The sequence below is a fragment of the Convolutriloba macropyga genome, chromosome 8 (assembly GCF_964194025.1).
Source record: "Convolutriloba macropyga chromosome 8, txConMacr16.3, whole genome shotgun sequence".
In the NCBI taxonomy this organism is placed as follows: domain Eukaryota; kingdom Metazoa; phylum Xenacoelomorpha; order Acoela; family Convolutidae; genus Convolutriloba; species Convolutriloba macropyga.
Genome location: NC_134475.1, coordinates 42,305,590 through 42,320,563, shown reverse-complemented (window position 1 = coordinate 42,320,563; position 14,974 = coordinate 42,305,590). Strand labels below are relative to the sequence as shown.

Genomic DNA, 14,974 nt, shown 5'->3' with positions numbered 1-14,974 from the left:
CAAAAAAAATTCGCTAGCTTGGAGAAAATTTTTCACACATCAATTTTCGCTCTCTCAAAAACAGCGGAATGAACAAAAACCAGTTTCTTTTCGCTCAGCTCTTCACTTTTGTTCAGCACCAAAATCACTCCAAATTTTTTCATGCGTTTCATTTTCCGCTTCAAAAATTACTCAAACAAAATTGATTTAAAAAAGGATTTCTGCAATACTCCTCTTCGAGTCGTTAAAAGACTCGAAGAGGAGTATACAATTTAGATTCAATTCAAATTCCCCAATACAATTAAAATTCTTTGAATGGTAAAAAGACAGCGCCCCAATACAATTCACATTCTTTGAATAGTAAAAAGACAGCGCCCCAATACAATTAAAATTCTTTGAATTGTAAAAAGGAGAGCGCCTAAATAATAGCCGTTTGAGAGGCTGACGGCGGCTATTAACCACTATAAAATGCTCTCAACATTATTTTCATAATTTTATGAAAAACAGTGATGGAAACTAAACAAAAAGCCGTAAGGTATAAATAAATGCAATGCAATATTGAAAATTGGAACTTTTGGAGAATATTGTAAACGTTTTAGAACTTTTAAACGTCATTCTTGATGCTTGCATATCTGTAATTTTCATTCCAGAACGAAAGATTATCAGCTAGCAGATAAACTAATTGAAAGGAGAGAAGAAAATGTCACAAATATAAACCTATTAAACAAACGTGCGCAAATGTATTAAATGCAAAAGTAAACATAACAATTTAATCTGTCCACATTTATAAAAACTGCAAGTGCCGAAAATGATTACCAAGGCAAACTGACTCCATGTTCGGTTGTGATAGTTTTATTTATAAAGTCTCAGTGGCTGCTGAGGCATGGTGCTGCTAATAGTTAAATCTGAATGATCAGAATTGTGAATGAAAGCCGGATGCTTAAATTTGATTGGCCAAGTAATCTCATTGGTTCAAATTTAGAAATCAGATTTTGTCACACTTTTATCTATGGTGTGTGGTCGAGTTGTGATCCATTCAGACTTTCCAAGCAGGGAAATAATCGGCTTTAATTCTCATTCGCGCCCGTTATGCTCTACTGAGGCATGGCCACGGCGCTCAATTAGTATAGTTTACGCATAATTATCTCGCTTAGAGGTACTGTATAGTGGTACCGATACTAAACAATGGTACCAAAAAGCTACGTACAGCATAATTTGGGCTCTTTAAAAGTTACTTTTGCCGAAAAGGTTTCATTTGCGCTAAAGTGTGACGAGATGCGTGAAATCTCAAAATTTTAAACGAGATTTCATTTTCATTTTCTCTGTTTACACAGAACAGATAGTTAAGCTGCTTTGTTCGTTTAGCGTCGTTTGCCACGCTGTTGCAATTCGAAATGTCAACAAAAAAAACAAAAGCAACAGCTTAAATTCAGGATCTAGTAAAAATAAAAAGAACACCAAAAAGTAACCGGCTCAGGGCGTCTCTAGCGAATGAATTGTTGAGTTCTTCGAAGAAATGGAACAACAATACAAAAAAGTGAGTTCGGACAAGCCATCACTTATGTTTTGGATACAATACAATCAAATGAGCGGAAACTGTTTTTTACAAATTCAAAAAACTAAAGGTTCTAGTTTACACTGAAATTGCAAAAATAGAGTCCTTTGCGAAAACTTGGAAGAAAACGTGTCAAATTGACTAAGGTTTCGCGAGAAACTTTTTTGAGAATTATACAAACCCTCTAGTTTATTCTTAAAAAGCAAAAAAAAAACGCAATGAAAAAACGTAATGAATTTTGCTAGAGAACTGATTTGCACTCAAACTTTTCTAGTATTTGATGTCTCTGGGGCTTTTTAAAAACTCGAGTACGTACAGTTTTTGTACCATAGTGTAAATTTAAAAATCTCTACTCGGTTCTGACTGGTTGAAAAATTGAACGAACTTAGGCACTGCAAGAGCGAGGTGACAATTATTACGCCGAGAGCGAGGTGACAATTAAGAACGGGATGGAGGGCGGTGGGACCAAACCTCAAAATACAGCCCATTATATCATGATTACATTTCTTCTCAGTAGCTTTCTTTGATGAATTGTACACTTAGAGACTAGTAGGGCTCTTATAGAGCTGTTCAGCGAATTAATGCATTCTGGTCTTCAGCAGATCAAAAAGCGTCCGACGAAGAATCGATCAAGCGAAATATCGCATTTAATGACTACTGGATCAATACAGTTGCTATACATCTTTTGAGAGCAATTAATTAAACAACTGCCACTCAAATGTATTAATGAATTGAAAAAACGTTATACAAAAACAGTTAAGCCATTGTTAGTGGGTGCCAACCTTCAGTATAGTCCAATGTGCGAAAAAAATTATTTCCGATTCATTACGGGAGAGTTAATTATTGAACATTAATAATGGAAAACTTAGCTCGTACTGCTATTTAAGAGGTACGTCAATAAATTCAATCAGATTACGCCATTTTTCTCTTGACTTGTAGTGAAAAAAGAACGTCGATTACGAGCGAACTAACTCAACATAACCGACTAACGTCGGGCGAATTCCTCTCAAACGACCGGTGAGGGGTTGGCTTCCGTCATTAGGGATGCTATCATTAGGAGGGACAAGTGTAGTCGGGTGTGACTGAGGGGGTTCAAACATTTAAGATTAAGGACCTCCATTGACGCCATGAAATTGTCTCCTCAAAACAGTTTTGTTGACAGTTGAAAAGCATACTTAGAGGCTAGTAAGGCTCCAGGCTCTATGAAAGCTGCTCAGGCACTCAATGCCCTCCAGGCTTTACCTGTTATCCTATTTTTCAGGAACAAAAGTCAAAAGGATAGACGGAGAGTCGGTTAATCAAAAAATTCCATAAAAACACCACAGGACTATAATTGCCACAACTTCGTTTGAGAGCAATTACTAAAACTGGAGAGCTATCAAGAAATCATAAGATAAAACAATCTCTGAAAAAACTAAAATCAATACGAATAGTTCCCGTAATAGAATAGACGCGACAAAAAGACCGACAAGAGCAAAACAATGGCGGCGAACATTGCTCGTGACAATTGAATAATATAGCCATTTATCCGTCTGAAAGAAAAATACAAACAAAGAATTCTTTTTTAGTGAAATAATCAATCGTTAGCTTGTTAAATTGGCTGAACTCTTTCGTCAACTACAACTTAAATTTGCCAAAAAAGTTCAGCCAATTCCACAAGCTGATTATTTTGCACATATTTGTCAAATTAGAGTCACACAGTGGCAAACTTTGATATCTTTGGTTATTTCCAAGCTTAATGCTTTTAGTTCATCTTTAGAAATGTACTATCACATGAAGTGCGAAATCAGCCGAGAGTGGCATAGCAAACAAATCAATCATTCAACTTATGATGGGGTTCAAGATTTATGGGATAAAATTGTGTCACGTTTAGGTCACTTAAGTGCGCCTCATGCATGGACCGAGTTATTTGAAGTTGACCTCAATGAATACATACAGATAATCGAAAAAATTGTTCACGATTTTACGGAGCTGTACCAGAAGATTCACGCTTATGTGAGGTATAAATTGAGGGAAAAATATCCCGATTTGATCGAGGAAAGGGGCCTGATTCCTTCACACCTTGTGAAAAACTTGTGGGGACAAAAATGGGAGCACCTAATGGACCTTGTTCAGCCATATAAGGTAGGCGAAACCTGAAAAACATTCTGAAGCTAAAAAAGTACTAAAAAAACGCATGTGTGTTTGAAAATGTCACAAGGCAAAAAATTGCAATGCCCGAAACTCCTAATCACAAGTTAAACTACCATGAACTTCTCAGAAAATGCGGCGTGTTGCAAGCAAGTAAAGTGATTCTGTAAAAAGATTCTCGAATTGCATCGATTCATTTTCGTTCGCATGTTTTAAGATTAAGGATATAAGCGTTGGAGTAAATTCGTTACAATTTGAAAAGCTGCCTCAAAATTGGACTAAACTGTCAACAATGACTGAAAATTTAAAACATCTTGCAAACTAGTAACAAAATATCGTCACAATTATCCGTTATTAGCCTATTAGCCACTAGTATTATTATTATTAATGTACACCATTTTGATGAAACTAATATCCAGGGACTATTTTCCACAGGAACAGTCTGAATAAGCCTAAAAATCGATTTAACTACAATTGCTAAAATTAGTTCAGACAAAATTAGATAGCAAAGAGTCTTTGAGCCATAATGTAAGTTGGTGTTAATCTACAATTTGCTTCTTCAATCCGTAATTATTGCAAGGACATGAAATTATTGAAACTGCTGAATCTGGTCCTTAGTTAATATATTTGACTCCTTAATCTAGGTCTTCAACTTTTGAGAACTAGTTTTTGTTCCAACCCCACATGTTTTTTTGGCTTTGACTCTGAGTTCTTGCGTAATTTTAAATGAAATTTTGATTTTCTTTTTGAGCTTTTACTAATTTTTTCGGAGTCCTATGGCATGGAATCACTGGCTTACAGTGCAATATGTTCCGTATTGAGCTTTAAGTGAACATATCTAGTGCTTTGAGTGGACAGCTAATGGCTGTTAAGACTTTATATAAATTTTCGAAAAAAAATTTTGAACATTAACCAATCCTAAACTTTTATTTTCGATAGTTTCAGTACTGAGAGAATAACTTTTTCTACTACAGCCAAACTTAATCTGGTTAGCGGTTTTATCTTCTACCTATTAGTTTTACAACTTCCATGCAACGAGATTTCATATTTTTTTTCGGGTACCTTTTCTTATTTTCGGATCCTTTTGAAATCTTGCCACATTATCCTATTACTGAAAGTTCCCATTGGTTCAAGGAAGACGTTCAACGGATCATAGATAAAGGGTTAAGAGAAGAGCTTATGATTTAAATTGCTTCGACACTTTCTAGCACTTTTCTACTGAATTTTGATATTTGCATGTTTTTGTTGTTGTTCTCATAGTCATAAGACTTATTGTGATGTCTTAATGATTATCTAAGCATGACAAACATCCTTTTATTCCCATTGGGTTATATCTGAGCGTACTTATTGAATTCCGTTGAAGGCTATTGAATTTAATGGCTGTTAAGACTTTAAAGATAATTTTTCAAAAAAATTTTTGAACATTAACCAATCTTAATTTTTTCGTAAACTGTTAGTCAGTTTCAGTATTGACAGGACCTACTTGCTTTCTACTGCAAATATTATTAATCTGGTTAGCGGTTTAATCTTCTAACTAATGGTTATATGACTTCAATGACACAAGATTCCAAATTCTTTTTTTAAAATTTTTTGGATATTTTTGTATTATTGGTTACTTTTGAACTCTCATCACATTATCCAAATATTATACACATTATCCAAATATTATTCTAATCCCAATGGCTTAGAGATGATGTTGAGTGGATCACAGATAAAGTTTTCAGAAAAAAGCTAACGATTTAATTGGCTTCGTTATTTTCTTCTCGCACTTTTCTACTGAATTTTGATTTTTGCCTGTTTTTGTCGTTGTTTTCATAGTCAGACTTATTGTGATGTCGTCTTAATTATTTATGCATGACAAAAATCTTTTTATCCCATTGGGTTATATCTGAGCGATTACCCAATCCTAAACTTTTTTTCGTGAACTGTTAGTTAGTTTAAGTAATAAGAGAATACCTTTTTTTCAACTGCAGCCAAAATAATCTGGTTGGCGGTTTTATCTTCGAACTATTTGCTTTATAACCTCAATGCCATGAGATTTCATATATTTTTTAAAAGTTTTTGGGTACCTTTTCTTTTTCTCCGATCCTTTTGAAATCTTGTCACTATCATATTACTCATAGTTCCCATTGGTTCAGGGAAGACGTTCAACGGATCATAGATAAAGTTTTCAGAGCAGAGCTTATGATTTAAAATGCTTTTTTAAGTCACCTAGAGACAAGTCACGTTTCATATCAATGTTCCCTTAATGGCAAACCTCCATTGCAGTCAAATGAAAGACTACTGGATCAATACAGTTGCTATACATCTTTTGAGAGCAATTAATTAAACAACTGCCCTTCAAATGTATTAATGAATTGAAAAAACGTTATACAAAAACAGTTAAGCCATTGTTAGTGGGTGCCAACCTTCAGTATAGTCCAATGTGCGAAAAAAATTATTTCCGATTCATTACGGGAGAGTTAATTATTGAACATTAATAATGGAAAACTTAGCTCGTACTGCTATTTAAGAGGTACGTCAATAAATTCAATCAGATTACGCCATTTTTCTCTTGACTTGTAGTGAAAAAAGAACGTCGATTACGAGCGAACTAACTCAACATAACCGACTAACGTCGGGCGAATTCCTCTCAAACGACCGGTGAGGGGTTGGCTTCCGTCATTAGGGATGCTATCATTAGGAGGGACAAGTGTAGTCGGGTGTGACTGAGGGGGTTCAAACATTTAAGATTAAGGACCTCCATTGACGCCATGAAATTGTCTCCTCAAAACAGTTTTGTTGACAGTTGAAAAGCATACTTAGAGGCTAGTAAGGCTCCAGGCTCTATGAAAGCTGCTCAGGCACTCAATGCCCTCCAGGCTTTACCTGTTATCCTATTTTTCAGGAACAAAAGTCAAAAGGATAGACGGAGAGTCGGTTAATCAAAAAATTCCATAAAAACACCACAGGACTATAATTGCCACAACTTCGTTTGAGAGCAATTACTAAAACTGGAGAGCTATCAAGAAATCATAAGATAAAACAATCTCTGAAAAAACTAAAATCAATACGAATAGTTCCCGTAATAGAATAGACGCGACAAAAAGACCGACAAGAGCAAAACAATGGCGGCGAACATTGCTCGTGACAATTGAATAATATAGCTATTTATCCGTCTGAAAGAAAAATACAAACAAAGAATTCTTTTTTTAGTGAAACAATCAATCGTTAGCTTGTTAAATTGGCTGAACTCTTTCGTCAACTACAACTTAAATTTGCCAAAAAAGTTCAGCCAATTCCACAAGCTGATTATTTTGCACCTATTTGTCAAATTAGAGTCACACAGTGGCAAACTTTGATATCTTTGGTAATTTCCAAGCTTAATGCTTTTACTTCATCTTTAGAAATGTACTATCACATGAAGTGCGAAATCAGCCGAGAGTGGCATAGCAAACAAATCAATCATTCAACTTATGATGGGGTTCAAGATTTATGGGATCAAATTGTGTCACGTTTAGGTCACTTAAGTGCGCCTCATGCATGGACCGAGTTATTTGAAGTTGACCTCAATGAATACATACAGATAATCGAAAAAATTGTTCACGATTTTACGGAGCTGTACCAGAAGATTCACGCTTATGCGAGGTATAAATTGAGGGAAAAACATCCCGATTTGATCAAGGAAAGGGGCCTGATTCCTTCAATCCTTGTGAAAAACTTGTGGGGACAAAAATGGGAGCACCTAATGGACCTTGTTCAGCCATAAAAGGTAGGCGAAACCTGAAAAACATTCTGAAGCTAAAAAAGTACTAAAAAAACGCATGTGTGTTTGAAAATGTCACAAGGCAAAAAATTGTAATGCCCGAAACTCCTAATCACAAGTTAAACTACCATGAACTTCTCAGAAAATGCGGCGTGTTGCAAGCAAGTAAAGTGATTCTGTAAAAAGATTCTCGAATTGCATCGATTCATTTTCGTTCGCATGTTTTAAGATTAAGGATATAAGCGTTGGAATAAATTCGTTACAATTTGAAAAGCTGCCTCAAAATTGGACTAAACTGTCAACAATGACTGAAAGTTTAAAACATCTTGCAAACTAGTAACAAAATATCGTCACAATTATCCGTTATTAGCCTATTAGCCACTAGTATTATTATTATTAATGTACACCATTTTGATGAAACTAATATCCAGGGACTATTTTCCACAGGAACAGTCTGAATAAGCCTAAAAATCGATTTAACTACAATTGCTAAAATTAGTTCAGACAAAATTAGATAGCAAAGAGTCTTTGAGCCATGATGTAAGTTGGTGTTAATCTACAATTTGCTTCTTCAATCCGTAATTATTGCAAGGACATGAAATTATTGAAACTGCTGAATCTGGTCCTTAGTTAATATATTTGACTCCTTAATCTAGGTCTTCAACTTTTGAGAACTAGTTTTTGTTCCAACCCCACTATATACCCAAATGGTTTTTTTTGTTCAGACAATTTTGACCGATCGATATATTCATCGTAGAGAAATGTGAGTAGTATCATTTTTTTCGAGGAGTTATCGAGGATTGAACTTTTGTGTGAACACGGGATATTTGTTCACTTTTTTGTAATTTCTCTTCAAATTGAAATTTTTTCTGTAAAAATAGCATTTCAAAATAAAGTTCCACGCCAAAAAATGAACCAATTTTGTGTTCCTAATAGACTAAAGGCAATAAAAAGATTAGTTCTGGTCTCATAGGGAAGTTCACTATAAAAAAATGGAATTCAATTTGAGAGCTCTTTTTTAATAGCCTCACAGCGATAGCTGGGGCTATTATTGGCCTTCTCTTGGTTTTTTTTTATTTCGTCGTCATGATTTTTGTTACGACCATATGACGCCACAGCCACTTTTTGTTCATTCGTTCATGCAATTTCAACTGAATTGCATGCGTGACGTCATTTTTCGCACTTAGTGGAGCGAGTTTTTTTGTTCATGCGCGTGATTAAATTTTTGGTCACAATTGACTTACCTCACTCTCAAAAATGACTTCCTCACTTTGAAATTGACTTTTATTTAATTTAATTCAAAGAGATAAGGTCAAATGGGTGTGTGTCACTCTAAATGAAGGCTATTTGAGATCAGCTAATAGAGGCAGCAATAACTTATACAGATTTTTAATCAAAATTTAACAGATCAGCCTTCAATGAAAAGACTAATTTTTTTGGTCTAATTTTTTAATCTATTGCGGCTATTTTCTGGCAATCTGCCAGCTATGTTTTATAAAATTTTTCTTCTTTTTGCTTTTTTAAGTCACCTAGAGAAAATTCACTTTTGATATCGAACTTCCCTTAATGACAAACCTCCATTACAGTCAAATGAAGCCCGATGAATCAAATAAACGTTTTTATGGAATTGCTCATGTTTTTTTGGCTTTGACTCTGAGTTCTTGCGTAATTTTAAATAAAATTTTGATTTTCTTTTTGAGCTTTTAATAATTTTTTCGGAGTCCCATGGCATGGAATCATTGGCTTACAGTGCAATATGTTCCGTATTGAGCTTTAAGTGAACATATCTAGTACTTTGAGTGGACAGCTAATGGCTGTTAAGACTTTATATAAATTTTCGAAAAAAAATTTTGAACATTAACCAATCCTAAACTTTTATTTTCGATAGTTTCAGTACTGAGAGAATAACTTTTTCTACTACAGCCAAACTTAATCTGGTTAGCGGTTTTATCTTCTACCTATTAGTTTTACAACTTCCATGCAACGAGATTTCATATTTTTTTTCGGGTACCTTTTCTTATTTTCGGATCCTTTTGAAATCTTGTCACATTATCCTATTACTGAAAGTTCCCATTGGTTCAAGGAAGACGTTCAACGGATCATAGATAAAGGGTTAAGAGAAGAGCTTATGATTTAAATTGCTTCGACACTTTCTAGCACTTTTCTACTGAATTTTGATATTTGCATGTTTTTGTTGTTGTTCTCATAGTCATAAGACTTATTGTGATGTCTTAATGATTATCTAAGCATGACAAACATCCTTTTATTCCCATTGGGTTATATCTGAGCGTACTTATTGAATTCCGTTGGAAGCTATTGAATTTAATGGCTGTTAAGACTTTAAAGATAATTTTTCAAAAAATTTTTTGAACATTAACCAATCTTAATTTTTTCGTAAACTGTTAGTCAGTCTCAGTATTGACAGGACTTATTTGCTTTCTACTGCAACTAAAACTAATCGCGGTGGTGGATTTATCTTCTAACTATTGTTTATATGATTTCAATGACAAAAGATTTCAAAAATTTTTTAAAAAATTTTGGAAATTTTCGTATTATTGGTTAATTTTGAAATGTTATCACATTATCCAAATATTGATAGCTTCCATTGGCTTAAAGAAGACAGTCAGTGAATCACAGATAAAGTTTTTATAGTAAAGCTTTTTGTTTAAATGGCTTCGACACTTTCTTCGCGCAGTTTTCTACTGAATTTTTGGTTTTCGCCTGTTTTGTTGTTGTTTTCATAGTCATAAGACTTATTGTGATGTCTTATTGATAACCTATGCATGACAAACAACCCTGTACTCCCATCGGGGCTTATTTGAGCGTATTAAATGAGTTCCGTTGAAAGCTATTAATGGCTGTTAAAACTTTAAAGATAATTTTTCGAAATTTTTTTTGAACATTAACCAATCTTAAACCTTTTTCTCAACCGTTAGTCAGTTTCAGTATTGACAGGACCTACTTGCTTTCTACTGCAAATATTATTAATCTGGTTAGCGGTTTAATCTTCTAACTAATGGTTATATGACTTCAATGACACAAGATTCCAAATTCTTTTTTTAAAATTTTTTGGATATTTTTGTATTATTGGTTACTTTTGAACTCTCATCACATTATCCAAATGTTATACACATTATCCAAATATTATTCTAATCCCAATGGCTTAGAGATGATGTTGAGTGGATCACAGATAAAGTTTTCAGAGAAAAGCTAACGATTTAATTGGCTTCGTTATTTTCTTCTCGCACTTTTCTACTGAATTTTGATTTTTGCCTATTTTTGTCGTTGTTTTCATAGTCAGACTTATTGTGATGTCGTCTTAATTATCTATGCATGACAAACATCTTTTTATCCCATTGGGTTATATCTGAGCGATTAACCAATCCTAAACTTTTTTTCGTGAACTGTTAGTTAGTTTAAGTAATAAGAGAATACCTTTTTTTCAACTGCAGCCAAAATAATCTGGTTGGCGGTTTTATCTTCGACCTATTCGTTTTATAACCTTAATGCCATGAAATTTCATATATTTTTAAAAAGTTTTTGGGTACCTTTACTTTTTCTTCGATCCTTTTGAAATCTTGTCACATTATCCTATTACTGACAGTTCCCATTGGTTCAGGGAATCCGTTCAACGGACCATAGATAACGGTTTGAGAGAAGAGCTTATGATTTAAATTGCTTCGACACTTTCTTCTGGCACTTCTCTACTGAACATTTGGTTTTTGCCTGTCTTTGTTGTTGTTTTCATAGTCAATAACTTGTCTTAAGGTCATATTGATGAAATATTAATTGCAAACAAACTTGTTGCCCCGTCAAGGCATAAGTCAGCGTATTTACTGGCTTCCGTTGAAAGCTTATGAATTTAATGGCGTTGATAAAACGAATTTCTTCGAAAATTTTTTGGTTCTAATTTATTTGTTGATATTTGTTGATTTTTTGAAGTTATATCGATAAAGAAGAGAAATCCCGTTGCTCTTGAAAATCAAATGAAAATAAAAGTTTTTAGTGAAAAGTTCACTTTTTTGATGCCTGCGACAATTCTCGCTCAATTTTTATTCCTGAATTTGCTGTTTTTGTCTGTTTTTGATCTTTAGGTAGCCCCAAATTGCTGACAGGTCCCATAAGCTTGTAATTGAGGATTGCATGAATGATGTTACCGAAAGCACTCAGTTTATAGCGATTATTCTTAAAGTTTATGATATACGTTTTCAAATATTTTTCAAACTTTTCAGTTTTTGTTATGTGGCCCAAGTAAACTTCTTTAATCTCTCAGTATACATCCTTCAATTGAATAAGTAGAAACAACAATTGAATTAAAAATACATAATATTCAGATAATAGCCAATGATTTTAATGGTAGCAATAGTTTGTTTTCGCAAATCGTTTGTAATTTATTGAGTTTTTCTTTAGTTCGTTTCTATGGCTTAGTTTAACCAAAGGCAAGTCCTTTTGGTTTTCTAATAACTTTTTATAATTTATGAAGGATTATTTAGTTAAAAGCTAATGATTATTAAGACTTGAATTTCTTTGTTTGAAAAAGGTTGATTAATTTTTGAATTTCGCCTCATTGTTTGTTTTCTTTGTCAACTTGTTACCTAGTCTTATTAAAAAAACTTACATCTGCTGTTTAGTGAGGGGAAAAAGTAAATTTGTGTAGTTAAGGTTTGATCTGATTGCATTTTGCTGTTGTTTACTAGGTGCTTTTACATTTAGATATTGAGTTTTTGCCGTTAATTTTTTTAGTTTTGCTTATTTTGTTTGTTTTTATTGGCATATCTTGTGAGCGCTGTAATGAGGCATGGCATTATGTAATTCAATTAGTAGTTTGGGTGTGAAACGATTTTTTTAAAACTCAAACATCTATTTTAGTTATCTCTTCATTTGGTTGACAATTAAGTCAAAAATGTAGATGAGGTCGAGTCGGAACATCATGTGCGAACGCACATTAACGAGCCTCCATGTTCTAGTACTAAGGAATCAAATCGATTTTGAGTAATTTTTTGGTGAAATTCAGTGCTCAGCTGGCTAATAACATTTTAAACCGCGGGATTTAGTTAATTCATCTGGGGAAATGAGTTCTTTATTTGAAGAAATTAGGGGAAATTTTTCAATATTTCGGAACCATTTCCGGTGTGGACGTCATTAGCGTTCAAACTCAAAAACAGTGAAGAAAATGGACCGCAGTGACGAAATATTAGGAAAATAGGCTCAAAATCTCAAAAACAGTTCTTCAGGTAGCTTACGGCAGGTAATGTGACCATCATAGAATTAATGTAACCTATACTTAATCAACCCCGTTGCAATGATACTAGTTGAATATCCTATCGATGCAATAAATTGTTATCCCCCAAAATCACTTTCGCAAATGTCACTGGCACAAACTGCGCTTCCGACTATAGTACGAAACTCTTGTCACAGATGCTATATGAAAAAGTGGTTAAAAAGAGTGGCGGAACTTCTCTCTCTTACAAATTAATCATGCAAAACTCCACTCATTGTGTTGTTTACGTGGGTTAACTAAAAACATTACCACGCGATTGATGACGCTTTCTCAAAGTAATGATAATAGTTCGGTTTCACCTCGGAGTTAAAATAACTTCCCGATGGCGATAAAAACATTGTGATAACAATGACGGATCATATTTTTGGACATCTAAGAACTATTAATTGCAGTAAGAAAAAAAGCTTTTTGCCTTCGTTAACAAATACTGCAACTTAAAGGCCACATATATATTTGGGTTTTATTTAAACCTGAAGAATATTACCTCGCATACAAAGCGGAATTTTGTCCGAACTTAGATAACAGACATCGTCTGTGGTATAATGACCAATGTGGTACATTTAGACATGGCATGAATGTGAACAGTTAAAAGAAAACAACAAACAAGTTTTTAAAACAATGTTAATTTTATGTAATGAAAAATTTCTGATACTCATCTATCTGCCAATAAGACGTTGATGAATAGCCGGACTATTAGAACCTGAATTGTGCACTGATTCCAAATGTGTTATCAGAAATCTAAAACTATTTCAGGGCAATCGAGTTGACTTAGAGCCCAAACTGAAGGAAAAGTTCGGGGAGAACTTCACGAAGGTGGTTGAGATGGCAGATCAATACTACCAGTCCATCGGCTTCCCCCCATTGCCAGCTTCGTTCTATAAAAAATCGATATTCATGGAAAACGACGGTCCTGAAGGCAAAAAAGTGAGCAAATTTGCAACTCTATCAAATCATTCATGGGAACGTTTTAAGTATTTATGGATACCCCTTTTTTCGGGAAAAATCGTTATATGGAATCGTAAAATCATTGCATTCAAATTCATATCAGTGGATGAACTGCAAATCAAGGCAGTTTCTGTTGGGACAAAATTGTTCACACGATGTATTTAGCACTAAAATTTGTTAAGATCTCATTGGAAACTCGTTGAGCAAAGAAACAACCGACTAACGTCGGGAGAATTGCTCTCAAACAACCGGTTGCCTTCGTCAGTAGCTAGCTACGGTTTAGTGAGGATAGCTTTAGCTTAATTGAAGGGGGCGTGAGGTGAGCGTAGCGGGGGGTGCACCGGGGGATCTATGGCTGTACGGGACCCTTACAGCCTGAACGATGTGCAGGGGCGAGGATTGGGGGTCAAGTGAGGGGGCTGATGTGGGGGAGGGGCTGTTGGGGAGGGGGTCAACATCTAAGAAACGCCCTTCACACTATAAGTCTCCAATACAGTTTCTGTGAACCGCATACTTGGAGACTAAAGAGCTGAAAGGCTCTAAGAGCACTAAATGCCCGCTGGGAGCTGCCTGTTTATCCTGTTTTTGAGGTCGAAAAGTCAAATTGGTCAGACAAAAAATCGGTCAAGCGAAAAATCGCATATAAAAGACCGACAGCACTACAATTGCTACAAACTTCGTTTGAGAGCAATAAATAATCAAATAAACTATGACAGAAGAACTGTTGTTGCTTGGACCCAATTTAGCTAGCAAGGTTACTATCTGCTAAGCTGGTTTTTCTTTTGTCAATTTTAAAAGATCAATCTTTTCACTGTAGAAATTTGTATAAGAACGTCAGCAAGCTCATGAAACATCGAATAATAGTATTTATGATTGTTCAATTCATAAAAGTTAATTGGAGCAATCTTAAAATGAGAACAAAAGAACCTCACAAATGACAACTTTTTCGCATTTTTTTCGGATTAAATGACGAAAAAGCAGCATAATATTTTCCCAATATTTTTTCGAGCTATGTAAAGATAAAACTAAGACAAAAAATAAGTATAATTTGACATAACTTTTAAAACATTGTAGAGATAGTTGATGTAGAGAAATGATGATGTTTATCATTCTTGAAAAAGTAGACTCGTCACAGCTTCTCTAAATAGACTAGCGCTTAACTTAATTTTTTTACCTAGACTAGTTATGCAAGGCACTGTGAAAAAATAGATTTCGCTTAATTTTTTCTGCAATAATTGAAATCTGATCATCTAACAGTTTAATAGAGCTAAAACGATGCGCTGAATAAAACAAATAGTTTTGTCAAAAAAATAAGGAAAACAATTAGGAAAAGCAATTA

General features: G+C 34.3%; 2 protein-coding genes across 2 annotated transcripts in view; one reads left to right on the top strand and one right to left on the bottom strand.

The window, feature by feature from the left end:
- The window catches only part of LOC142344128 (mitochondrial ubiquitin ligase activator of nfkb 1-A-like), a 145,648-nt gene that overhangs the window by 63,197 nt on the left and 67,477 nt on the right, over window positions 1-14,974 (bottom strand). The window lies entirely within an intron of this gene.
- Window positions 1-14,974, top strand: part of LOC142344739 (angiotensin-converting enzyme-like) — a 60,523-nt gene that overhangs the window by 36,858 nt on the left and 8,691 nt on the right. Inside the window, exons 6-7 of the mRNA XM_075396631.1 lie at window positions 3,408-3,658; window positions 13,444-13,614. Of these exons, the coding sequence (XP_075252746.1) occupies window positions 3,408-3,658; window positions 13,444-13,614 (422 nt within the window). The remainder of the gene's footprint in view (window positions 1-3,407; window positions 3,659-13,443; window positions 13,615-14,974) is intronic.